The sequence below is a fragment of the Sciurus carolinensis genome, chromosome 5 (assembly GCF_902686445.1).
Source record: "Sciurus carolinensis chromosome 5, mSciCar1.2, whole genome shotgun sequence".
NCBI lineage: Eukaryota > Metazoa > Chordata > Mammalia > Rodentia > Sciuridae > Sciurus > Sciurus carolinensis.
Genome location: NC_062217.1, coordinates 125,552,022 through 125,579,729, shown reverse-complemented (window position 1 = coordinate 125,579,729; position 27,708 = coordinate 125,552,022). Strand labels below are relative to the sequence as shown.

The following is a 27,708-nucleotide window of genomic DNA, read 5'->3' as shown; positions in this document are numbered from 1 at the left end:
TGGCTGGGTTCTGCATCAGTGCAACCCACATGTGACTTTATTTACTTTAAATTATATTAATTACAAAGCCAACAAAAGGCATTATAAAAATATTTAAACACCATTGAGACACATGTTTTGATGTCACATGTCAAAAAAAGAGAATTGCATCCTCCCACCTTCAAAATATACCCACAGGGGCTGGGGAGATAGCTCAGTCGGTAGAGTGCTTGCCTGTAAGCACAAGGCCCTGGGTTCGATCCCCAGCACCCAAAAAAAAAACAACAAAAAAACCCCAAAAAAACCAAAATATACCCACAGCTAGGTGGTGTGTTTCCCGTTGGGACTTTTACATGCATTTATAAATATAACTTAAACATATAAGGCCACTTAAAATATAAATGACATCATATCATACTTATTGTCCTGTAACATTTTTTTTTTTTTTTTTTGTGGTGCTGGGAATCGAACCCACGGCCTTATGCTCACAAGGCAAGCACTTTACTGACTGAGCTATCTCCCCAGCCTTCTGTGACTTTTTTATGCTCACTTATCAAGAAATCATTCAGAAGGTTTATGTGAAGAAATAGGCTAGATATTATGTAAGCCCCAAATCTAACACTTGAATATCATCACTACTCTATTTTAGGGCTGTAAGAAACCTGGCCAAATAATTTTTCAGAATTAACAACTAAAAATAATTGGTAGATAATTCTTAGCCTTTTGGATTTTTATAGAACATTGAAACTTCCCAAAAAAGATTTTAGGGATAAACTTAAGTTTGTCAAACTTTAATTATGGTAGGTAAGAATATTTAAAAATTTTCATTAATCCTAATATTGTTAATAAATGAGGTATAATTTAACTACCCCAAAGTAGAAAGGACAAGATTTAAGAATGAATACCTTTAGTTTTATGAGAGTTTACATATGAGAGCTTACATATTACCCCTACCTTATTCATACTGATACTGACTTATAAAAACAGACTGGTACCAGTCCACAGACCAGTGTTTAGAAAATCACTTGGGCTGTTTTTCCTTACTTGGAGGGGAAAATAAGATGATATAGGACTGGAAGGTAGTATATGGCAAAATGGTTAAGGATAAAAATTTCTGGGTTAAATGCTGAGTTTGAATCCTGGCTTTCAGTGTGATATTGGGCAGATTACTTACTCTTACATCTAAGGTCAGAGGGACAGATTTTAGAGTTAAAAAAATGGATTTTTGCTTTAGGTCAGTGTTTTGGAGGTGGTTAGTTATGCATCAAAAGCTAACAAGTACACATTGTATGAATCAGATAAAGTAGGTGAAATTGACTAGATCCATGTAATAGCAGCTGGGACCACTAGAGGATTCAAGGTAGTTGCAAGTGGTTCACTAATATTCTAAGTCAGGAAACTGACACACATATATGTTGTCATGTCACAACTGTAAGCAAATGAACTTTAGAAATTTTACTTATGACATTTCCTGTGACCCTCTGCCACTAAATGCGATCTTTTCATGTTGACATCTTTTTCTTGGAAAAATAAACAGGAAAACTAAGGTCCACATTTGAACTTCGGTGTCTGATAACCTACATGGTTCATACCATCTCTGTCTTACTGAAATCACAACAAGATAAAGACCTTTGCAGTCCATTATCTATTTACAATTGCTTTTAGATGGAGGCCATCTAGAATATTAAATCTTTGAGGGAATATTTGTGTTTTATGAGAAACTCCAGATCTTACCCTAAAATTATCCTGTATTTCATATGAACTAAAGTGATTTTTTTTCTCTCTCTCTCTTTCACAGCTGCAGAAGAATAATCTTTACTTCTAACTACAGAACACTTAAATAATCATAGGCAGGGTTCTTAGAATTCGGTCCTGGTCCAACTTCAGCTTATCTAAGTCTGGATTTATAACACTAGTATAGCATGTAATGAAGCATCCTATTTTGCAAGAGTGTGAATATCTTTTCCCTTGCATTCTTGATCTGCTGTCTGTGGTGAATATTTCATGTTCCTAAAAACCAAGTCAATTCCGTATTTCCTTTGTTGATTTTAAGGCAATTTTTTGTTTAAGCAATAAAACACAGAAGAGGTCCTACTAGAGTAGCAAAAGAAGGAAAGGTGGTATTATTGCTGTAGGGATGTTCAGTAGTGGGCAGCCTGGTCACCACTAAGTAAATCCCTAAAAGTGGATCATAAGGAGGTTTTGATTTTTGAGTAAAGAAATGTAACAACCTACTGAACACCCACCAAGTTATTTTCTAGTCTTCTGAGTTGGAAAGCAAATGAATGGGTGGGTACAGAAAAAAGAACAAGTCACAAGAATTTTGCACCATTTCCTTGCACATCACCATGAAGCAGCAATTAAGAATTAGGGAGGAAGCTACAAATGTTTGGGAACAAACAAACGTGGCAAGGATAGAAAATACAAAGATAATTAGAGAATCTGCAGCTCTCAGAATAATAGACAGGTGTTACATGAAGAGGAAGCAACATCCTTGTTCTGCAAACAAAAATTTTTTAACCCAAATCCTTTTCTAAACATGGACTATGGAATGAAATTAACATTCCATTTTCTTAGATGGGGAATAGAATAATTATTTACATTGTGATTGCTAAGTGGCCTTAAGAGTCATTTGCATATCATGGGTCATCTTTTTTTTTTTAGGATAATACATTTCTCCTGCTAAGGTTGTGATGAGAATTTTGAAAATCAAAGGTACTCAGAGGTAGCATGGTTACCTTACTATCGCTCAAAATAAAATATTCTAAGTTACAGATGGCTCTTGACCATACTTAATGAAAGGTTTGATTTTAAGAATGCTGGTCCTTAGGTGAGGTCTCTAGTCTTTTACCTGAGAATTGTACACTTGTGTCTGGACATAATCTGTCAAAGGTATACTCACTTTCAGTCTAAAGATGATTTGTAGGTCTAGTTCAGATACTTAGAGTTCCCATAAAACAAATGACTAAATAATATTAGATTAACACATGCTGGTATTGACAGCCCGGTGGGAACATATTGATTAGGTCCCCTTTCATGTTATTTGTTACGATTTTTCTTCTTGGTTTCATTTACTGGGAAGACATAGAGGGGAAGAGATTTCACTGGGAACAATGACAGTGCCTGTCACAAAATGTTCTCAATGTTTCCATTTGTTACTATGGCAGTGACAAAGAGGTTCCAAATGAAAAGGCAGACCTGCTGTGACAAAGCACAGCAGGACAACAGAAGAAATTTTCTCCTGACCTGGGAAATTAGGAAATCATACTTAGAGATTATAGAATTGTCTCTATTTCAAAAGGTACAATCCTAGCACTTGGGCTTTTGAGGAAGAATGTGAAAAGAGTAGTTTCTTCAGGGCTGGCCAGCGACAAATAAAGAGCAAAGGTTACCAAGTGCTTAAGACCTCCAAATAGAACAAGGAGGTATGCTTGTTAAGGCTATAGGGATTTGTCACTGTATTTAAACCCCTGAAACTGAACTATGAATTTACGTACATTTGGGGTACTTATTTGAAAATTTATACATGAAAATCCATGATGAAGTCAGGGACTGTATATCTTTTAACTGGCTAAAAGGAACACAGCACTCTTGAACTGAATTATTTCATTAGTACATAGCTGGAGTAATGGTTTATCTAAAAACTTGAAATTTATGAAAAGAAAATTATTGTTCTTTGGCAAGTTAAATCACCATAAAGTAGATTGGAATGTAGATATGCCAAGTCACAAAAGACAGAAATACTCTCAGGCCAGTGAAACTTGAAAGTAACAGGATGAATATATTATCTGTCTAAAGATAGAATATGTCAATCAGAAAGGAGATATGTTAATCAGGCAATGAAGCAAGAAAAAGAAAGTACTTAGGAAATGTAAAAGTTGCCAGTGCCTCTCCATTCCTGTCCAGGATAGAACGAGTTTTAACAGCGGGATTAATTTCTAATTCCTGTAGAAAGGCTCTCCCTGGTGTGGAGATGGGAGCAGGGGATTTTAATCAAGGGAATCTTTAGTATTTGCAACTAACAAGACCATCTCTATTGTAAGATGATTCCATAAGATAGCTTAGCCTAGTGCTATTAAAACAGTTGATTTTATAACTTCCTTTATTCAGATACCATATTAAACAAGCAAATCTATGATCTGGCTTTCTGGATCTCTGTAGTGCAGCTGATTCTACTATGTAGGAAACAGCTCCTGGTTCACACTCACCAGGGACTACAGTCCTTCATTTCTTTGCTTTTGGTTTCTTTCTTTCTTTCTTTTTTTTTTTTTTTACGGTGCCAGGGATTGAACCCAGGGCCTTGTGCTTGCAAGGCAAGCACTCTACCAACTGAGCTATCTCCCCAGCCCCTTGGTTTCTTTTTTTTATGCAACAAACTTACCTTAGAGTCCTCACCACCTTATCTGATAACAAAGGCCCCTTTCAATAAATGAAGTCATCTATGCATATAACAGAAAGATTCTCTTTGGCAAAACCAAAGAGCTTTTGTCAGGAAGGCTGATCTGTGGTTCTCAGTTTTAATGCTGAGATTTCTCTAAATGATTAGAGAAGCAGTAGAGTGCAGTGGCTAAGAGCACTGACTCTAGAGCCAGAATGCCTGGATCTGAATCCTGTTTTTGCTACTCTCTAGTTATGAGACTGGGCATGTTTGTTAATCTCTCTCTGTCTTGGTTTTCTCATCAGTAAGACAGGGTTAAAAATAACCTACCTTGCTGGGTGTAGTGGCATACGTCCATAATCCCAGTTACTCAGGAGGCTAAGGCAGGAGGATTGTAAATTTGAAGGCTGCCTGGGCAACCTGGAGAAACCTAAGCTCAAAATAAAATAAAGGGATAGGGATATAGCTCAGCAGTAAAGTGCTTGCCTAACATGGGTGAGGTCCTGGATTCAATTCCCAGTACCACAAAAAACAAAACAAAACAAAACAAACAACCTCCCTCCAACTACCACGTGAAGCTTTCTTGAACATTAAATTACATATAAAATGACTGGCCAGTGTGGTATAATATAAAGGTTATCTATTGCTATTACTGTATAGTTTGACTTACACAATAATGAATAGGCAAAACCAGATTTAAGCAATAAATTAATGAATTAATAGGGTGTTCCTCTCATTGCACGACCTAGTGCTCTGAGATCTGATTACCTTGGGAACTGATCAGAGTGGGCTTAAAGCAAGAAAAATGGCTACCAATTGAGGCATTACAAGTGAAGTACTGACTAGTTTCAGCCTGCCTTATACTTTGTCTACTCTCATTTCAATAGTATGTGGTAAAACTGTTAGGAGACTGGATCAGCTAAAAATGGATAAATGGAAGATACCAATGCTAACCCAGGGGTTGGCAAACAAAAGCCTGTGGGCCAAATGTGGCCAATGGCCTGTTTTTTTGTATAGTGGGAGAGCTAAGAAATATTTTTACATTTTTAAAGTGTTCAATATAAAAAAGGAGCAAGCAAAATGAGAACACACAACACAACCTTGCAAAATATGAACTATTTACCACCTAGTTGTTTACAAAAAAAAGGTTGTAGATCCCTGGTCCACAGTCTCTTTACTTTTTACTTGACTAACTGAATGATGATAATAAATATAATGAGGCTAGTTAAGTGGAATGAGATAAAAAGGCTGAAAATCCAAAATTCTAATTGCTTTGATGTAATTCATTTATCACTCTAACCACAATGTGTGATACCTAGCTGTTCCTACATCAGTATCCTAAGGATAGCCTATCTCTCCTTCAAAAAGTCTACACATTCTTACCAAGTATTGGCAGCATTATAACTAGTGAGGTATCTATAAAAGAATCTGTTGTTATAGGGTCAGGAAACCCAGAACCAATGGGCCAGAGATAGTGGCTAATTAGGTTACCATCATATCTATAATGACCACTAGTCCTATTGAATGTCAAAGACATAGAATACTTGCTATGTTAAAGATTCTAAAGTACTTTTTTTTTTTATTTATTTTTTATTTTTTTATTTTTTTTATTTTTATTTTTATTTTTTTTATTTATTGTGAACAAATGGGATACATGTTCTTTCTCTGTTTGTACATAGAGTAAAGGCATACCATTTGTGTAATCATACGTTTACATAGGGTGATGTTGGTTGATTCATTCTGTTATTTTTTCCCCTTCCCCCCACCCCTCCCATCCCTCTTTTCCCTCTATATAGTCCTTCCTTCCCCCATTCTTGCCCCCCTCCCTAACCCTCACTCTAACCCTAAAACTAACCCCTCCCACGCCCCATTATGTATCATCATCCACTTATCAGCGAGATCATTCTTCCTTTGGTTTTTTGAGATTGGCTTATCTCACTTAGCATGATATTCTCCAATTTCGTCCATTTGCTTGCAAATAAAGTACTTGAGTAATGAACACATGGGGTATTACTGTACAAGTTTCTGGACTAAGATTTCTGGTTTAACAAATTTCAAACCAGAAAATCACTGTTTCTTTAATGTATTATAAAATATGGCTTAACTTTGATTAAAATATTTTTAACCTACATAAATTTATAGAGCATGGAATACGATAAGTAGATGCAAAGTACTCTAATATTACTAATGATGAAGCCTTTCAGAATAAGCAAATAAGAAACAAGCATGACAACAAAATGGAACATTGTCTGGGATATATTCTCTTTCCAAAGAATAGAGGGCAGGGGTGTCCTATATGTTAATAGTTCATTTAAGACAGGGTATGAATAGTTTCAGAGAATGAAAAATAAAAAAAAATTTATGTTGGTGAAAAGATCATTAAAATAAAAGTTATATTGAAAAAAGCATTACATTAAAACCATCTCACAAACTTAAGTTTAACTTTCCTATAATTCATTTACCCTCCAGGGAAAGAGGGCAATGGTCAACTCCATTTGACTTTTTTACCTTGTCTTGCTTGAGTTCATGTGAAAGAAAGACCAGGAGAGACCCCTTTGGGCTATTTTTCAGGAATCTATTACTTTCTAAAGACTATAATCTAGTTTAACTTCACTTAACTCTAAGGAATTAAGACTCACCAAAAGAGTTTTTGAATCATATTTTGCATCAATTTAAGTCATCAAGCCAAAACTCTTGTCTTGATCTTATTTTTGAGTACTCAATCCCAAAGATTAAGTTCTAATAAAACTTGCCAGTTTTTACCTAGTCTGAGATAAAACTTTAAACACTTAACCCTTCCCAGTATAATAAAATCCACTACTGTGTTAGAAACAGATGTTATAACCAAAAGATATAATCCAAAGACACCATTCTTAGTCATTAGCATAATGTTTAATATTCACCACAACTTGTTTTAAAGAACAACAATGTGTTAGCATTTAGGCCTGAGGGCTAGGAATATACAATATACTGTACTTGATGCAGTTTGTTTAGCAATATTCTGACATACACAATTAATCTTGTGAAAATGATTGGGGTAGAGTATAATAGCAAATTATCTTTGCCAAACACAAATTCTTCCTGCAGCACAATCTCATGGTATGTTGATAGTAGCAGATGGAAAGAACATTAGGAGTTAACTATTTAAAAGAAGAAATTAAGTCATGAAAATTAATAAATTTTGGCCATGTGATAGAGACAAGGGTTAAAACGATTAACTTAGAAGTAAACACAAAATAAATGAGACTGTACCTCCAACAAACGCATCTCCAGCTCCAATGGTGTCAATAATTTCTTTCTGGTCTTGATCCAAGACAGCAAAAGCAGTGACTTCATTTTCTGCAAGTAGAGCCAAAGAAAGGCAAACTGACTTCTTTTTGTAATATCCAATATACAAGATTATGCAGTAAAGTCTGGCACTCCTTCCTTAGCCATCATTCAAATAGAAAGAGAGGACATGAGTTCTATGTTCTGTACTTGCACACTTGGGTACCAAGGTTCAAAGTTATCTGCAAGCAATGCTTTGTAATTTTTAGCAAACTGATGCTGTATGTCTTGTGAGAGTTACACCCAGATCACATTTTTGGGAAAGATTGTAAAGGGTAGTAGTACCTTGTTGGACAGTACAAATGACTGAGCAGAAATTACAAGCTAAAGGAAGTGTTTATATGGATTGGATCATGCTCTCTAATAAAGTTTCAAGCCTGACTGTGCTCCTGGCAGTGAAATCCTGAACACAGTTAAAAAGCTATAAATTTCAAAAACATATTAATGAGTCTTGGATGCTTCTCTACAGAAAATCACAATGGCACAATAAAAACACTACTATTATTTTGCTATACTATTCCATGCCAATGTTAAGGATTATTGATTTTAGCTGGTTTATGACAAACAACCTAATCTGGTTACTTTTTTGAGAAGGAGACACTATCTGTCAGCTAACAAAAGGGAAAGCTGCCACTGAATGCATGGACAGGACAAAAGGGACAGTGCAATGGGCTTTTGTCCTAGCACAGTCTGGGCCAGGGTTTGTTGTTCTGGCTAGAGTAACCTAATACAGTACTTTAAACTTGATAGATGACAGTTTTGGAGTTGTTTCTAATGGAATCTGGCTCAGAGGATATCTGCAAATGATTGGATAGCATTTTTTTATTGGGGACTAGGACTTCTGAAATCACAAATTTGCACCCCTTATGGAGACAAACATGGCTAACGACTTGCCAACTCCAATTTTGACTAAGAACAAGGAACAGGTAAAAGGAGATTTGGAGAATCTAAAGAATCATCTTAAGAATTATAAAAAGCATATTCTGTCTATCTTTTGCTATTTGCTACTAATGGATACTTTCAAAAAGAGACAAATGCAGACACATTAATGAAAAAAGATCTCCTGGAAAGACTGATGTTCAGGAAGGGGACTCATTTACTTTGCTATCCTTTTGTCCCATATGCTAGAAATGCTAAGAAAACTCTTGCCAGAAGCATCTACTTAAATTCTAAGTAACCAAACTTTTCATACTTTGTAACACTAGGGCTTAAGTGGCAGTAACAAGATCCTGATTAATCTGAAGTTATGGCATAACTTAAATTTTCTAGAAAGCATGAAATACATAGGGCTATAAAAGAAAAGGAAAAAAAGAGATGTAAGCAGACTTTATTAGAAATAATTGTGAAAGAGCTGCAGTCTGATTTAGGAAAAGGTCGGTACCATAAATATTTATAAAGAAATCTGGTTTTATTACTTCCAAGTACAAGTCATACTATAAAGGGAACTAAGAACTATAAAGCCAGTACAAACAGGCACTAAATAAATAAAGTGAGCTAATGACACCATTACTGTTAGTAACAGGGTTATATTATGTAATAATGTGTCTATAAAACATTTTAATTAATAAAAAGAATTAATTACTGGATTTATAGATTTAAAAATAATTACATGTAAATGGTAAGTAATCATAATTAGATAAAATTCAAAAATTCAAAGTTCCTTGGTAGAAAGTCATTAATTTCTGATTGTATATATTTTTATTTATGAATAATATCCTAAGTTGCAGTGGAAGAAATTATTTTATATTCTGTTCTTAAGAATTATGACTTTTGGGTTGGGATGTAACTCAGTGGTAGAACATTTGCCTACCATGCCTGAGGTCCTGGGTTAATACTCAATACTGGAAAAAAAGAAGGAAAAACAACAACCCCCCCACCCCCCAAAAAAACCCCATGACTCTGATTCCAGCACCACAAAAAAAAAAAAAAAAAAAAAAAAAAAAAAAAAAAAAATCATGACTTTTGCTCTATACTTCTGAAAATCCTAAATAAATGCAGTTTTAATATACTTTTTTTTGGGATATATGGGTAGACTATTGATACACTTATTAGTTTTCAGAAGAAGTTAAATTTCCTGAAATATGTTAGAATTACTTTGCACCTGTTATATTTCTTAGTGCAAATAAGTATGTTAAAGATATTACATATGTAAAAGACATGTTATTAATTCAGTACAGACACAGCCTAGTATTCATTATTTTTTATTTTTAGAGCACTATGAAAACTACTTTCAAAATAAATCCTGAAAATCTGCAAGATCCTGAAATGTGTTCTGAGTCATGGAAGGAGGATTAATCAATGTTTAATAATATTTAAATTCAATTACATTTTGGTACTTTCTAATTTTTGGAAATGTGGTGATGATCTAAGCTCATTTACAGAGCTATTAAAAAAAAATCACACAACTAAACAGTATTGACCAGCAAGATCTAGTTCAGTCATTATAGACAATTTGTCATATTAACCTCTGAAGTACTGTTCACTAAATCTGAGGACACACTTAGAGGCCCGGACATCATTCAGCCAAAGAAGCCCAAGACCTTCACTCATGTAACTCTCATTGGGATCTAGCTTTCTTAAGTATGAAATGGGCCTGGGGTGTAGTAACAAGTAGTAAAAACTAGCTTTCTGCCTTAATTATAGAAAAATCAAAGCTGTTAGTTCTAATCAAGTACTTCTACTTAAGAGTTTAAGGTTAAAGTTGTACAAATTATTTCTCCATTCTTCCCAAACTTTTTGTAACGTGAGAAGGAAAAGGATTGAGAATAATTATTATTCCTTTTTTCCAGACTTCTATGAAACCACTAAATCATGAGCTTCTCCAAGCAGATAGGAAACAACACTAACAATTCAGTTGATAACAGATTTGTTTGGCATTAATTATTACCTAAGACTCTCAGGGTACCTTCATCCAAAACAATAAACTTAGTTTACTTAAAATACAAATGATTAATTTCAGACATGATATAGATAGTTTACATAAACAAATAATTTACTCTTCACTTTACTGTGACACAAACTTCACCACCTAATCACAAGGCTAGTCTAACTAGTGTGAAAACATCTTCATGCATCTATAAAGCAGTCAATTATAGCAGAGAGGGTTAAGTCTGCAAATGCCACAATATTTAGCTGAAAACAATTCAGTCACTCAATGCCAAACAATTATATCAAATGTTTCTGTAGTCTTAATGCCACTAAATTAACTGTATAATTTTACACACATCCTCATGATAATTAATATCCTTAAAAACTTTATCCAAGATATTTTAAGACACCATGTTTTGCCACTGTTTTGTTGATATGCTCCTCAATTGCAGGAAAGCTACAGTTACTGAAGAAGATCCACAGCAGGTTGAAAGGCAGGTGTTTTCAACCTTAAGGTGTAATAGTCACTGCCTTTGCCACTGCCTCCGACCCTGTCAATAGAAGTGGAAAATACAAAAGGTGATGGGAAAGCTTCATTGGAAAATAAAAAGTATAATGAGATAAAACCCCAAACACTTTAAGGTTGTTGCAAGAAGCTCTTGTATCTTGGCTATTCTCCGTGATGAGGAAATTTCCATAGTATTAATGTTTTGTTTGCTTGTGTGTGTGTGTGTTTAAACTCTTATTTGGAATAACAACAACAATAAAAAAATCTAAGAAAAATATGGGCAATTCTCATACAACATGAATCCGGATTTACTGGTTTTTAACATTTTGCCATTTAACTGCTTTATCATTTCTTCTGATATATACATATTCTTCCAAATATTTTGAGCATAAGTTGCATATATTATGCATTATACTCCTTAATATGTCAACGAGTATTTTCTAAGAACAAAGATATTCTGTTAGGTAACTAGGATATAGTTAATAAATTTAGAAAACATTTTAATTTTATTTAATCTAACATCCATATTCCAATTTTCCTAATTGTCCTAGTTTAGTAGGCAAAAACATTTTTCACTTAGTATTTTTCTGTACCCTGCCCTAGTTTGTTTTAAACAAAATGTATCACCTAACACTACAGAGCAAAATGACCATGATATTGGTCTGGGCAATGATTTTTTTGGTAAGACTTCAAAAGCATAGGTAATAAAAACAAAAATAGACAAATGGGATTACATCCAACTAAAAAGCTTTTGTACAGCAAAGGGAACAATCAACAGAGTCAAAAGACAACCAACAAAATGGCAGAAAATATTTATACACTATACATCTGACGAGGGGTTAATATCCAAAATATACAATGAACTCAAACAACTCAATAGCAAGAAAACAACCTCTCAAAAGAAAACATACAAATGGCCAGTAGGTATAAGCAAATATTACTAATGATCTTGAATAGCAAATCAAAAGCATAAGCAAGACCCTGCCTCAGAATGTGGTTCAGTGGTTAAGTGCCCCTGGGTTCAATCCCCAGTACAAAACAAACAAAACAAAACCCCAAAACAATAACAACAACAAACAAACCACAAGATCTCACCTCATACCTGTTAGAATGTCTATTACCAAAAAACAAAGATAGTAAGTGTTGCTGAGAATGTGGAGAAAAGGCAACCCTTATACAATGATGGTGATAATGTAAATTAGTATACTCATTATGGAAAATAGTAGTGAAGGTCCTGGAAACATTAGAACTAGAACTACCATGTGATCCAACAATCCTTCTCCTAGGTATCTATCCAAAGGAAACGAAATCAGAATTTTGAAGAGATATTTACACTTCCAGTTTTTTGAAGCACTATTTACAACTGTCAAGACCTGGAATCAACCTAAGTGTCCACTGATGGTTGAATGGATAAATGTAGTATACATACATAATGGAATACTATTCAGCTATAAAAAGAAAAAAGATCCTGTCCCTTGTGACAACCTGGATGAAAACAAGTACATATATTAAGTGAAATGAGGCAAGCAAAAGTGACAAATAACACATGATCTCATTCATATATGGAATTAAAAAAAATGATGTCATGGATAGAGTAGAACAGTACTTACTGGAAGCTAGCAAAAGGGGAATCAGGGAGATGTTGGTCAAAGTTAGGGGAAAAAATGTTCAGAATACGCGAATATATAGAGACAGAAAGTAGATAAATTATTGCCTGTGGTTGGAGTGTTAAGAGGAAAGGACAAATTGTGTGTGTGTGTGTGGTGTGTATGTGTGCATGTGTGTGTAAGAGAAACTGGGAATGACTGCTAATGGTTATCGAGTTTCTTTGTTGGGTGATGAAAATGTTCTAAAATTGATTAAGGTGATGATTGCACAACTTTGTGAACATACTAAAAACCACTGGATTTAAATGAGTGAATTGCATATTTGAATGATATTTCATTAAAGTCATTTTTAAAAAAGGTATCATATTATCCAGGCTGCTATGAACCACAGCATAGGAGATCTTTCTATACTGGTAAATACAGAATGTCCTCATTATGTTTTATTGCTGTAAAATAGTTCATTGTATGGCTATACTATAATTTATTTAACCAGTCTTTTACTGATGTATTTTAAAGTTATTTTCAGTCTTCTGTACCACAAATGATGTTGCAAAGTTCTAAAGCTTTTATGTAGACCTTAAATTTAATTATTGTACTTAAGAGTCAAGTCAATAATATCATTCCTATTTTATACAGGGAACCGATACAAGGAAACTGAGTTGTTATACTAATAGCATGAAATATGCCTGTCTCCAAGAATAGGGAAAAATGAAAATCCAGGAAATGGTTTTCTTTTCACCAGGACACACACACCAGGATATGAACAAAGACACCCTGCTCAGATTGCTCTAATAAACAGGGTAGTGAAACAGATGACAAACTCTGCTAATAATAGACATTTATAGAATAATCCTAATTAACAAGGACTTTGGGGAAGTGAAGAGCTCTGGGTTAATTTTCTGGTTAAAGAAAAAGCAGAAAGTTGTTTTAGCTAGAAATCTTTCTAAATGTATTAATATAATATAATAATATACCATGACATCCCTGCTTTAATTAGTTTAGTTTACTAAACTGAATGAAAATTTTCTTTGATGATAGAGAATTCTATCCTGAACATCAATTCTTATTGTAGTTCCACAGGTATAGCGTTCATGAAAAGCAGGCTAACTGAAATTGTTCGAAGTATATAGGATTAAGAGTCAAAAGTCCATGACTTAAGTGTGGTTTTAGCTTAGCTACTTTATTCAATAAATATTTATTAAGAGCCTATCCTGTGGTAAGTACTCTATTAGGAACTGGGAATACAGAGGTGAATTGTACACACAAAAACTCAGCATCTTTTTTTTTTTTTTTTTTTTTTTTTGGTACCAGGTATTGAACACAGGAGTGCTTAACCACTGAGACACATCCCCAGCCCCCTCCCCATCATTTTTTAATTTTTAATTTTGAGATAGTGTCTCACTAAGTTATTTGGGGCCTTGCTAAATTGCTAAGGTTGGCTTCAAACCTGTGATCTTCCTGACTCAGTTTCCTGAGCTGCTGGGATTACAGGAGTGCATCACCAGGTTCAGCAAAAAAACCACCAACCAACCCCAGCTTCTATGAGTACTACATTCTAATGGGGATAGGCAATACCTAAGTAACAAATAATTTCAGTTTTTGTTTTATTTTGTTTTACAGTACTGAGTAACTCAGGTTACTCTACTATTGAGCTATAACCCTGGTCTTTTTTATTATTTTATTTTTAATTTTGAGACAGTCTCACTAAGTTGCTGAGGATGGCCTCAAACTTGTGATCCTCCTGCCTCAGCTTCCAGAGTAGCTGGAATTACAGACATGCATCACTATGCCTGGTTAATTTAATAGAAGACACAGGAAAAAAAAAACAGGAGGATGTGATGAAGTGTGTCAGGGAAGAATAATTAGTTTAGACAGTTGCTACTTCCTTACTGAGGAGGTGATAGTTGAGGTTGAGACTTCAATGTCAAGGAACAAGTCATATGAAGATCCAGGGGTAGAACACTGAAGCGCAGACGCCATGGGCTAACAAGTTTGGGGAGTTAAGCCCATTTAAGATGAAGATTGCTGAAACTACAGAGTGTAGGGAATGTGGAGGTGTTGTCAGATTTTATTCCAGGTAAAATGGGACACCGTGGGAAGGTTTTAAACAAGAGAGTGACACAGCTCCATCTTTGATTTTAAAAAGATTATTCTGGTAGAATGAATTGGATTGGCAGAGGCTGGGGGTGGAGTCAATAATGCTATTTACCAAGAAACTTTGGGCGAGTCACATTATTACTTAAACACACTCTTATTATTTTAAAAAAAGATAATACTTGCTGTACTTATTTTATACAGTATTATATAGATTATTAACAATGTTATAAAAATACCTTGTCAAATATAAAATCCAGTACTATTTTATGAGGCATTCTTAGAAGCTTATTTTCTTCCATTAGGCCATAAGTATTTGTTAAACAATAGCTATGAATTCTTTATGCTCTGTTAGGTCATTTGGGGGAGATAAAATACAGGAGAAATATTAAGACATGATCTGTCTTAGAATTAAGATGCAAAGAGAAATCTGGCACATGCCATAGAATTTGTGAAGTATCAATGGTGAATTCAAAGGAGGGAAGAACAATGCATTTAATAGTACAGGGGATTGAACCCAGGGGCACTCAATCACTGAACTACATCCCCAGCCCTTTTACTTTTTGAGACAGGGTCTCACTAAATTTCCTGGGCTGGCCTTAAACTTGTGCTCCTCTTGCCTTCTGAGTTGCTAGGATTACAGGTATGCGCCATGGTGCTCAGTTCAAGCTACCTTTTAAAGATGTGGATAATGAAGAAGATAGGAAAAGGAAGTTGTGTATGTTCTAGAAGAAAAGAAGAAACTTTAGATGCCAGACAAGGCAACACATAAAACAAAGTGGGAGGAGTCTAGTAATTTCAGACAAAGTCTGAATTTGATGCATCAGGAGATGGAATGCAATTTTAGTTGCTTGAGTAAAAATGTCCTTCATCAAGTGCTTTAATACTTTACCTCATGCAATTTTCTTGGCAATCCCATGAGTTTGGTATTATTAACCTGATTTTATAAATGATGACAACGAGGCTCACTGGGTTTGTCATCTGCCTAGAGTCTCATGGCAAAGGCAGGAGGTTGGGACAAAATGAATGAGATAGGAAAACGTGATTTCAACATTGCCATTCAAACAATGTTGCTACCATTTTTGTGAGTGTGATATAAATAGACTTTGATTAAGCATTACACAGCAGTTAACTGACATTTAAATTCCCTTAAGCCTGGTCCTGATAACCAAATTTGACTAAATTAAATTGATAAATACTCCACAGAGAATACAGGCAGCATTATGTTGTGGTTAAGTGTGGGCCAGGCTGCATGTTCATATTCCAGTTTTGCCATTTATTCTCTGGTAACCAAATTAAACACTATATGCCTCAGTTTTCTCAGGTTTAAAAAGAGACCAATAATAGTACTTATGGGGTTAGGGGAACATTAAATTAGTTAATACACATAAAGCACTAAGGAAAAGCTGACACATAGTAAACATTCTAAAACCTTTTTACGGTAAATGGACAAGCATATTATTCATCTTAAAATGAGGCTGTTGGGGCTGAGGTTGAGGCTCAGTGGTAGAGTTCTTGACTAGTATGTGTGAGGTACTGGGTTCAATCCTCAGCACCACATAAATAAATAAATGAATCAATAAAAATAAAAAGTTATTATAAAAAATGGTTAAAATTTAAAAAATGAGGCTGTTAAACATAGGGAATTCAGGTCTTATTTAAAATTGCTCCTTCTTCTTCTTCTTTTTTTTTTTTGGTACCGGGGATCCAGGGGAGCTTAACTATTGAGCCACATCCCTAGCCCTTTTTATTTTGAGACAGGGTCTAAGTTGTTGAGGCTGGCTTTGAACTCGTGATTATCCTGCCTCAGCCTCCCAAGTCACTGGGATTACAAGTGTGCACCACCATGCCCAGCTAAAATAGCTTCTTCTAAAAGCATGGTTTTGATTGTGGGGACCACTTGACTATATACATCATTTTTTGCAGGAAAGTCTCTTAGTTTGTTCATGTTTTCTTCTAATTTTTTACAAATGTTTCAAGTTAATGCAGTTAAATTTTGTAGCACCAAAAACAGACATGAAAGAGAACAAATGAGTGTTTACTTTGAATACAAAATTAGTTTTTCAAAGCTGGTTTGGACTTGTATACCTATAATCCCTGAGATTTGTGAGGCTGAGGCAGGAGGATGAGAAGTTAGAGTCCAGTCTCAGCAATTTAGTGAAATCCTATCTCAAAACAAAAAACCAAATAGGGCTGGGCATGTAGCTCAGTGGTTAAGTGCTCCTGGTTTCAACCCTCAGTACCAAAAAAGTCTCCCCCGCCCCCACAAGAAAAGCAATCAAAAAAAGGACCAGTATTTGAAAAACAACCAACCAACCAAAAAAACAATGATAGGTGGAATTACTGTTCTGAAATCTCATTCCCTTTGCTTGGTGTACCCCCACTTCCCATTTTTTACTGGTGCATTATAGTTGTACATAATGATGGGATTTCTTACATATTCATACATGCACACAATGTCATTTGGCTAACAGCACTCCCCTACACTTCCCTGGTGTGTACTTTTCTTTTTTAAAAAGGTTTATGATATTTTTAAAAGGTTTACCAAATGAAGTATATCACTTGACTCTTATTGTAAAGCAGTTCATTTCAACATGTTCTTTCTCTATTTCTTTATATGTACCCACTCTATTCTCTAATCCCTAAGAACTGGTTTCCTCTGCTGATTTAGGTCATAGGCCACTGGCTATTTATGGACTAACTCTGGTGAGTTCCTAATTCTTATTTAAACAGCTCTGTCCAAAGAAGGAGTTAGTAGGGCTCATGGCACAAAATGTAGCTGCCTAGGTAAGAGGGTCTATAGAAAAGGCAATATTTTTTTCTGATGATCCCTAGCATCCAGAACTATGCCAACCATTACAGATGCTTAGTAAATATTTGTTGAATGAATGAACAGGGTAATTTTGCGAATACAAATCTGACTGCTTTATTCCCCTATTACAAACCCTTGAATGGTTCTCTGCTGAATGAAGTCTTAACTCCAGGATATGAATTCAGCCTCTTGTTCAAACTATCTCTTGCCACTCTCTGACCTGTGGTTGCTGTTTGGACATACTTATAATTTCCCTACTGTCTCTAATGTGCAGAAAATTATAAGAAAATATGAACAAACTAAGAGACTTTGCTGCAAACAATGATGCATAGTCAAGTGATCCAGAGTCAAAACCATGCTTTCAAAAGCAGCAATTTTAATGTGCCAAAATTTCATTTTCCATATAAAATTTACTACTCTGCTTGTCTTTCATTCTTAATTCCAAATCCCAGATAAGGCATGTCCTCTTGGCTTGGAGTCCCTGACCTCCAAAGGAGAATTGATTACTTCTTTTATACAATCACTGTAACCTTCACATGCTTTTATGAAAGTATCATATTTATAGTTCCTTACTTACAAGTATCTTCTTGACTAAATTATGAGCTCCATGTGAGTAGAAATCATAACTTAATCTTATTCCCAGCTTTAGGGAATACATAGCAGGTGCTCAATTTACATTTATTATGGAGTGAATGATTACTTGTATACTATGAACTCAATATAAGTTTTCTGACTGATCTTGAGAAAGAAGTATATAACTATAATATACTTCTCTGACTCAGTGTAGTAAACCAAATAAGTAAGTAAAGTGAGGTGCTAGTTGCCAATAATTCTGTCTTTTAGAGTTATTAGGATCTGATCTAGCATTTCAGATGTTTGCATTAAAGGAAATCATGAATTGCTTGAAATTCAGAAGGTAGGGTACTATTTTGATAGTGAATAAATTTAATATTGTACAAATGACCCCCCAAACCTTTCCTGATCTGTGAATACAATCTTGAGAAATAATGAAAATATGATTAGACTGGTGTCTTCACACAAGTTATTTTCCATCATTCAGAAATGAGTATGTGTTTATGACTCAATGAACCTGGGTTTAGGTCCTGTTTAAAGATAGTGGGCTCTGGTTAGGCATAGTGGCACATGCTAATAATTCCAGTGATTTGTGTGGTTGAGGAGGAGGATCACAAGGTCAAGGCTAACCTCACAACTTAGGGATACCTGTCACAAAGAAATAAAAAGGCTAGGGAATATAGCTTGGTGGTAGAACCCCCTGGGTTCAATCCCCAGTGTCCTCCACCAACAGAGATAGAGGCTCTGATATGGGAGCTTTGAATGAACACTTGTATTCAATCAAACCAGGACAATCAAATGAATCTTAGTGTTACAAGGTAGGGTTCACTTTATAAGGATGTCATGTAAATTTGACTAATGTCTATATTTATGCCTTATATTTATCCTTATAATGAGACCAGGGACTTTTAGGGCTGAGAGAATCAGAAGAAGCATTTATTAGGTAATTCAGATCAAGGCATTATAATTATGAAGAAACCTGAAATATCAGACATCAATGGTTTTCTTAATATTTTGGTGGTCTGGTCCTAATTATTACAATAGCAGCATAAAGGACATTACTGATAATCTAAATGTATTTCCTTCTGAGCGCAACAGCCAGGGTATTGAAAGTGGATATTCACTAAAGTTGTTCAATATTCTTAAAGAATATATTAATGCCACTACTTTTAATTGTGGATTTTCATCAGTATGATTTCTGTTTGAACTGTCGTGGTGGCAATGGGAAATATTTACAGAGTTTATAAAGGAAAAGCTGCATTAGGTACAAGGAGATCAACGGTTCCTTTCTTCTTTATGGGGGAGAAAAAAAATCTCACAGCAAGAAAGTATTGCTGAAATATCACTGTTTAGTGTAATCAGGTTTGCAGAGATGGTAATTCTGCAAGGTAATTTAATAGATTTTTATTGAAAAATAAGATAGTTTATATGTTTTATACTGTACAATGAAATTCAAATTCCCCAAAGCAAGGAGTCAATTTCAATGGGTATCTTGATACTCAAGACTGATAAAAGTTATAAGTACTATTTATTGTTCAATAAACTAAATTTGATTCTCAGATCTCTTTCCTACTTGGAGCACAACTATAATGCTGGAGAACAATTCTTTTATCCAACTTAAGCAGAACACTTTTCTTTACAGAGTCATTTGACAATCTTTCTTGCACTTAAAAGTAGATTAAAATGTGTAAACGTATTGTTAATTACCTGTAAGAAGATGCAAACACACAACAACCTCTTAAGTACAAATTTTACATAGTTTTAAAATTTTGCTTACTCTTCACCATTTCTTACAAACAGAAGCTTTATCATCAGTTTTTTTTTTAAAAGTTGCACAAGTAGTATAAGGATCCTACTCATCTTTTTCCTTCTGTGAAGGGATCTAGAGTTGAGCTACTGCCTAGCCAGACATATCTGAGGTTCATTAAAGTCTTTGGACAAAGATACAATTCTGGAACAGACTGATTACAGAACTAAATGAAAACCAAGAAAATGCAATCTGTTAATGATTAAAGAGATGGTGGGAGAAGTTTAGAAACTGGGTTCATGTAGGCCTCTGTGTGTTGACTATGCAGTTCTGTTCCCAACTCATCATTCAGTGCCTTTGTCTTGATAGTTTGACATGATGCATCATGGTGAGATTATTTAGACTGGGAATTAGAAACCACAACAAAACAGAGCTTGGGTTCCTTATGAGCTGGTTGTTAATTACACACCAACATACCACTGACTGGGTTCCATCTTCACTACTCTGTTACTTTTTTTTTTTTTTAATTTTTAGTTGTAGATTGGTACAATACCTTTATTTTGTTTATTTAGTGCTTTTACGTGGTGCTGGGGATCGAACACAGGGCCTCACGCATGCTAGGCAAGTGCTCTACCACAGAGCCACAATCGCAGCCCCTGTTACCTTTTTTTTAAAAAAAAAAACTCGTGACTTTAAAAAAAATACTTTTATTTTACTTATTTTATTTTTATATGGTGCTGAGGATCAAACCCAGTGCTTCACATGTGCTAGGCAAGTACTCTGCCACTGAACTACAGCCCCAGCCCCTACTCTGTTACCTATTGCTATATTTTTATTTTTCCTAAAGCAGAGACTAAAACTATAATTGTTACACTGCAAATATTTCTACTCAATATTACTACTCATGAATGAATAGTAACTAGATTCCTTTGCAATATCTGTTGAAAAGTAAATCACCATTTCCTATTTGTCCCCCATTCAATTCTCCCAAATGAGTTCATTTGAAAATTTTTGAAATAGAAGACTCCATGATGAAAATAGAGCTGTATTCTCCTACTTCAGTCTCCGGAGTTACAGGGAATTCTGGTGTGAGCCACCATGGGCTGCCATCTAGACATTCTTAAATCTGTCATCCTATGGCTCTAGAGATCAGGGCCTGTTTCTCTCCGAGACCCAGGTCGGAGTTTGTGGTCACAAGACCTAGAGGAGATGGTTGTTTCTTTCTCTGTTCTCATCACTAAAGTTTTTGCTATTGTTTTAAGTGGTTACAACTAATTCTTCCTTTTTGCCTTCCTTTTTATTGAGGTTTAACTTATATACTGCAAAATGCACAAATCTGAAGTGAACAGTTTGATGAGTTTTGTCAAATGCATGTATCGAGCAATAGAACTACACTAATAGAGCAGCCACTAGTCTGTGGCTATTTAAATCTAAATTCATTGGTATTAAATAAAATATAAAAACCCAGTTCCTTGGTTGCACCACTCTCATTTCAAGTATTCAAAAGTTACATGTGGTTAGTTGGTTACTGAAGATAAAGAACATGTTCGACACGGCAGAAAGTTCTACTGTACAATATTCTAACTTCATCAACTCAGAAAGTTATTTTATAGCCAAACTCTGATTTTATCACTTTAATATTGCCTGTTTTAAATTTGAATCAATGTACTCAAACAATATATAAACAGAATAGTGTTTCTGAGATTCATTCAGGTTGCTCCTCATATCAGGCATCCATTTTTTTTACCGTCCAGTGGCGTACAGAAGCCTGCTCATATTGGCTAATACGAACAGATCTGCACACATCAAGCTATTCTCAATCTAAGTGATGTTGCATTGGCAGCTTGATAGCAGCTATGTTGGGAGTATTTATATCATAACATGATTGCTACCAATCTAGGCTCTTTTTCCTGAGATCCAGTCATGAAATATTTACCACCAATATACCACTGATCCTGTATTTAAGTACCTCTCATCCACAGTGATAAAAACAAAAGAAAGTAGTTTGCAGCATGAGGATCTATTCAGGTAGGAAAGGGCAGAGAAACCTAAATCTAGCTGTGCAATAAAACCCCTAAGATTTCCCCTTTAGTTTAAAACCTAGCTGAAAGGAGCAATTTTCCAAACAAGAGTAGGATATTCTTTCTGGGATTTTTCATCTGCTTTCTTCATTTCACTCAAGAGTGTATTAAAAAAAATGTTAAGGAGAGGGAAATGTTCCTTCTGTAATGTGTGGGATGCCACCAGACAGATCCTCCATAATTTAGGCTTGCCAATGCCTATCAGATTAAGAAGAAAGGTACAACTCTATAAAAAAAAATCAGGACTACTGTGCCAATTGCTGGCTATTCCTCTCAGGATTGGATTATTATCCTTGGCTGGGGCTTCCATTTCCTTCCTCAAGTATCATTTTAAATTATCTATCTATCTATCTATCTATCTATCTATCTATCTATCTATCTATCTATCTATCTCTATTTTGGTACTGGTGTTGAACCCAGGACTTGTGCCTGCCAGGCAAGTGCTCTATCACTGAGCTATATCCCCAACCCTTTATTAAATTTTCAATGTAAGGCAAGGTATTGCTAAGTTGCCAAGGTTGGCCTCAAATTTGTGATCTTCCTGCTTTAAGCTTCAGAGTTGCTGGGATTATAGACCTGTGCCATCACACTCAGCTAGATGTCAAGTCTTTATACCCTGCTAGAATGCTGAACCAGTAAGTTTTTCCTCAGCTGAAACAATCAGTATCTTAGTTTCTGAGACTGGAGGAAGATGGGAGATAATTAAATTTAGGAACACTATGTCATATAGCTTTAGAGGATACTATTTATACTTTATGTAAATGGCTCTGCTAGACTTGGCCTGTTCACACACCACAATACTATTTATTCTTCCTCAGATGACTCAGAAAACCATATACAAACTGGCCAGGCTATCATAGTCAGTACTGCAAGTCTTCTGTCATTAATTGTGTGGTATGTCAAGTCTTGTCATTTATTACATCTGGACAGAAAAAATTTGTGCCATGCTAGTTAATTCGTGGAAAAATCAAAGTAATGCCCAAAAAAGTCTCTATTTTTAATGTACTAACAAGCTGTGCTGGTAGTATCCTAAAGAAACAAAAAGGAACTGCCTCATAGCCCAGATATCAATTTATTCATCTGTTTTAATAACTCACGGTAGATAATATGAATATATGTTCTATGTGAGCTGTAAAGTACAATGTAAGTTTTAACCATTACTTTCTATTTTACCATAGTGACTGTGATAAGGAAGAGGAAAAAACCCTCATGTTCTCATTAGTTCAATCTAAAAGCCTCATATTCAAATGTCTGAGGTAAGGTACACATTTTCCCACATTGAGGGCACACACCAAGAGTGAAGGAACATTTGTAGCACTGTATAGGTGCCTTCTATTCTTCACAATCAGGTATCTTGGGTTTTAAAACATGGGGACAAAAAAAAAAAATCTTTTAGATCTTCAGGGAAAGTCATGGGCACAAGCTTTCACATATTTTAGAACACAACTACGCCTGGAAAATTTGAAAATATGGACATTTTACCTAGCATATTCCAAGACACAGCAGTCATTCTAGGACATCAGATAACTCTTCTTTCTTGATTATACACTTAAAAATTTAATGGATAGGCGGGGTGGCACTCACCTGTAATCACAGCAGCTTGGGAGGCTGAGACAGGCAGATAATGAGTTCAAAGCCAGCCTCAGCAGTTTAGTGAGGCCCTAAGCAACTCAGTGAGACCCTGTTTCTAAATAAAACACAAAAAAACAAAACAAAACAAAACAAAACTGGGGACAGAGCTCAGTGGTTACATGCCCCAATACCAAAAGGAAAAAAAAAAAAAAAAAGGATAGAAATAGGGATAATTGTGAAACCTAGCAGGAAGTTTGTTATACTAGGCTCCCAATAAATACTAATTGCCAGGAGAATTTAAAGGCTTCTAAGCTAGCAATCAAGTATATTTTCTAGTAATCTAATTTTATATACTATTCTAACAAAATAAAGCAAACTCTATTTCTTAGATATTTTCTAACTGGTTACCATGGGGATTATAATTAACATCCTAAATTTATACCAATCTAGTTTCAACTGATACCAACTTAGCTTGGACAGTATAAAAAAATCTGCTCCTATATAACACTGTTCCCCTTATGCTGTTTTAAATTACATCTTAAAATGTGCATGCCCATTAACATGTAAATATTTTTTATATATATCTGATTTTGTCATGTACAAAATAAAAATTATTATAAATAATAATTTGCCTATGTAGTTTACCTTTGCTGAATTTTTAAAAAATATTTTTAGTTGTTGATGGACCTTTATTTTATTCATTTATTTATATGTGGTGCTGAGAATCAAACCCAGTGCCTCAACACATGCTAGGCAAGCGCTCCACCACTGAGCCACACCCCAGCCCGCAAAGTTAATTTTTTCATATGACTTTTGTTACTGTCTACCATTCTTTGATTTCAGCCAGAAGCACTTTCTTCAGAATTTCTTGTAGGACAGGTCTATTAGTAATGAACTTCTTTAGCTTTTGTTCATTTGGAAATACCTTAATTTCTTCTTCATTTCTGAAGGACAGTTTTACCAGATACATAACTTCTGTATTCTTAAATCCATCTTTTTCAGATGGCAAGTTTTATATACATACCAATTCACTAAGTAGATTCACCACGCTTCACAATGCATTTTAATTTACTGAAAGTCCAAGAAGACAGAATTGCAGTGTGGACAAAGATCAGTGTTGAGCTCAAGATAAGAAAGCTTTATGGAAATTAGTTGCTGATTGTACTTTGATAATTAAAATACACAAACCTATGATCCTTTTAGGCTTACCTAATTAGTATCAAATGAGTTTACTTAATTACAGCGGTAAATTAAATGCATAGGGTTTGCCTTGTCTCAAAATAATTACATGTGCATTGTAATGTGAATTATGGAACATTAATTTATACTTTATCGATTACTCCCTAAACAGAGACTGGGACTCATTAGGACAGTTATTATCATAGCAGTTTTTGATAAATATCTCCTAGAAAAGGTTCCTTAAGAATGTTTGCATACATTTTGTTTTTGTTTTTATATTGGGGATTAAACTCAGGGCACTTTACCACTGGGTCATATCCCCAATTCTTTCCTTTTTTTATTTTGAGGCAGGGTTTTGCTATAAGTTGCTTAGGCTTAAGTTGCTGAGGCTGGCCTCAAACTGGCAATCCTTCTGCCTCAGCCCCAGGCTAGAAAAATAGCCTAGGAGTAGAGGAGCAGCCAGGGCAAGGAAGAGACAGGAAGACCCTGTCTCTTGAAAATAAAATTTAAAAATTCTGAAAAGAAATATTTGCTGTTATAAAAATGAATACAGAATTATTATTAAAGGAATAAATACAGACTCATCAGGGAGAGAAAGCATTCAAACTCTAGAGGTTTTCTTTTAAGGAAATGACTATGTTTATCAGCTGGGAAGAAATATCCAGTGCAAACAGGGCTCACTCACTATATAATTTAATACCCTTTGATTGGGGGGGATTCCAACCACAAATTAAAATATTTCAAACACAATATCACGAACAGACATTAGATTTTTCCATAAATATAAAGTGAATTTAAGCAAAAATGTAAGATTTTCATGTTTAAAATACCCCAATTTCACACCAGCCCCTTGCCCTAGAAGCCTTAAAGGCACTCATTGTTTTTCACATGTTTTTCCTTTCTATCTCTTGTAAGACAACTCCCAGGGATCATACCAACAACTGACTGAATTTATACTATTTCCCCTCATTTTTCTTCAATATTTGGCTCCTTATGCCAAAGGAAACTCTGCAACTACAGAGCCTGAGGATCCCACTTTCTTACTGTGAATGCTAACACGCTGGCTAGGAGCACCACAGTAAAGTCTGAGCAGGTCTGTCAAGGCTTTCCTATGCATTTGCCATTTCTAACTTTGACCACCATAGCTTTTATCTCACTATATTTGTACTTTCCTGCCATTCTCTCTCTTTAAATATAGACTGAGGGGAAGACCTCAGCATAATAACTCTGTTTTAATTCAGCCCAATTTTAGCCTAAAGCAAACATCTAATTACTCATGATTAAGTCTAAAGAACATAACCTACTCAATGCTCAATGGGTCTGTTTGAATCTAACTAGTGGATTGCCCTCATCTTTCATTGCCTTTCAGTCTTCCTTTTCTCCTGTGTTATCTTAATCCTCAAAGTGACTGAAGAATCATAAACTGTCATTCTCCTACTACATACAATATCTGTATTATGCAACTCACATTTCAAGGGATTTATATTATTAGCCTTGAATAATGTGTTCAAAGTCAGCTTAAATTCAGACCACTCTGTGATAAATGACAAGATGCATGAGGGCACTGTAATCTAGGCAACCATAATTATACAATTATTGATGAAGTTCCTGTTGATAAACAATGCAAACATTAGGAAATACTATTTTGCAATTAAATGATGAAGAAAGCTGTTTATTGCCTTCCTTTCTATCCATTGCTAATAAGATTGAAGTTGCAGATGTTCATGTATGCTGCATTGATGTTAAATGGTGCATGATGCTCTAGGTGGTTCCCATAACCTTGCTTTGTCTACTATGAACTGACTCAATTGATATGATAATAGAGAAAAGAGCTGGGCTGAACTGGCACAATTTGCATAGCCTTGAAATTTGCCATTATTGGACAGCCAACTGTTCCTAAAAGTTCTTGTTCAGTTGTCACTGACAACGACAACGATGTGTTAGACAAACAATATTTTGAAATTAACCACACAGGTGGGAACATCACTTAATGAAGTTTTTATACCATCAAGCAAGGCACTCATCAATGCATTTATAAGGCTAACAAGTGGAAATTTTGTGATCTTTTTTTTGGTTCAGTTACTATAAGAACAAGTATAAAGAGGTCACAAAACCCTGGCAGTAGCATTTACAGCTTTTTGATGTAGGTTTAACAGAGAAACACCTTCTTTCCTTCACGAAATATGTATTTCCATCTCTTATTAAATATTATACTTCAGTTAAGAAACAATAAAATCCCAGTGCTATTCAATATTGTACTTTGTTCATGGGGGAAAAAAAAAGGAAACAGATTAAAAAATTCCACATAGGAATAGTAGGAATTGCTCTAAATGCATAAAAATAAAATGGCACAATAGATGATCTCAAACACTGCATAAAACTGAATAACTTCCAAAAACACACTGAACACTGGGTAAGAGCAGAACCAGGAAAACATCATATATATAAAGGAGAATTAGGAATCGCTAAGCTTAGAATTTATGGGTATACACGATGAATAAAATATGATAGTAAAAGTACCTAGGACGATGAACAATTAAATAGTTAGCAAACATGAGAAAAATGCAAATAAATGAGAAGAATGCAATTTTAAAACAAAAATTCTAGAAAAGTGGACACAGAAAATAATGTTAATGAAAGCATAATACAAAATAGGAAACACAAGTGGGCTACCCTGTACTACTTAGAGGTTAATGTTAAATATTTAACTCCCCAAAGAGTAAATTCCCATGTGACTAGTTGGTAAAGATTTGGGATAAAAAAATTTAGAGAAGCACCAGACGAAAGAAACATGGAATTAGTGTTTTAAAGAAGGGCCACAAGATTGAGTTTTAAACTAAACCCAAGTCTTTAGCTTAAGTCAAGGTCTAAAAAATGATAGTTTGTTCTGACTTTTTAGTTTTAGTTGGTTTAAATATTAAACTGAGCCAGGTGTAGTGGCACATGCCTGTAATCCCAGTGATTAGGGAGGCTAAGGCAGGAG

At 34.9% G+C, this 27,708-nt stretch overlaps 1 protein-coding gene across 3 annotated transcripts in view; it reads right to left on the bottom strand.

Moving 5' to 3' along the window:
• Positions 1-27,708, bottom strand: part of Adk (adenosine kinase) — a 474,524-nt gene that overhangs the window by 30,435 nt on the left and 416,381 nt on the right. For 2 of the 3 annotated variants that reach the window (XM_047553902.1, XM_047553903.1), the window contains exon 10: positions 7,610-7,696. In XM_047553902.1, the coding sequence (XP_047409858.1) occupies positions 7,610-7,696 (87 nt within the window). Of the gene's footprint in view, positions 1-7,339; positions 7,498-7,609; positions 7,697-27,708 lie in introns of those variants that run through there. The other variant, XM_047553904.1, reaches the window with a different exon arrangement.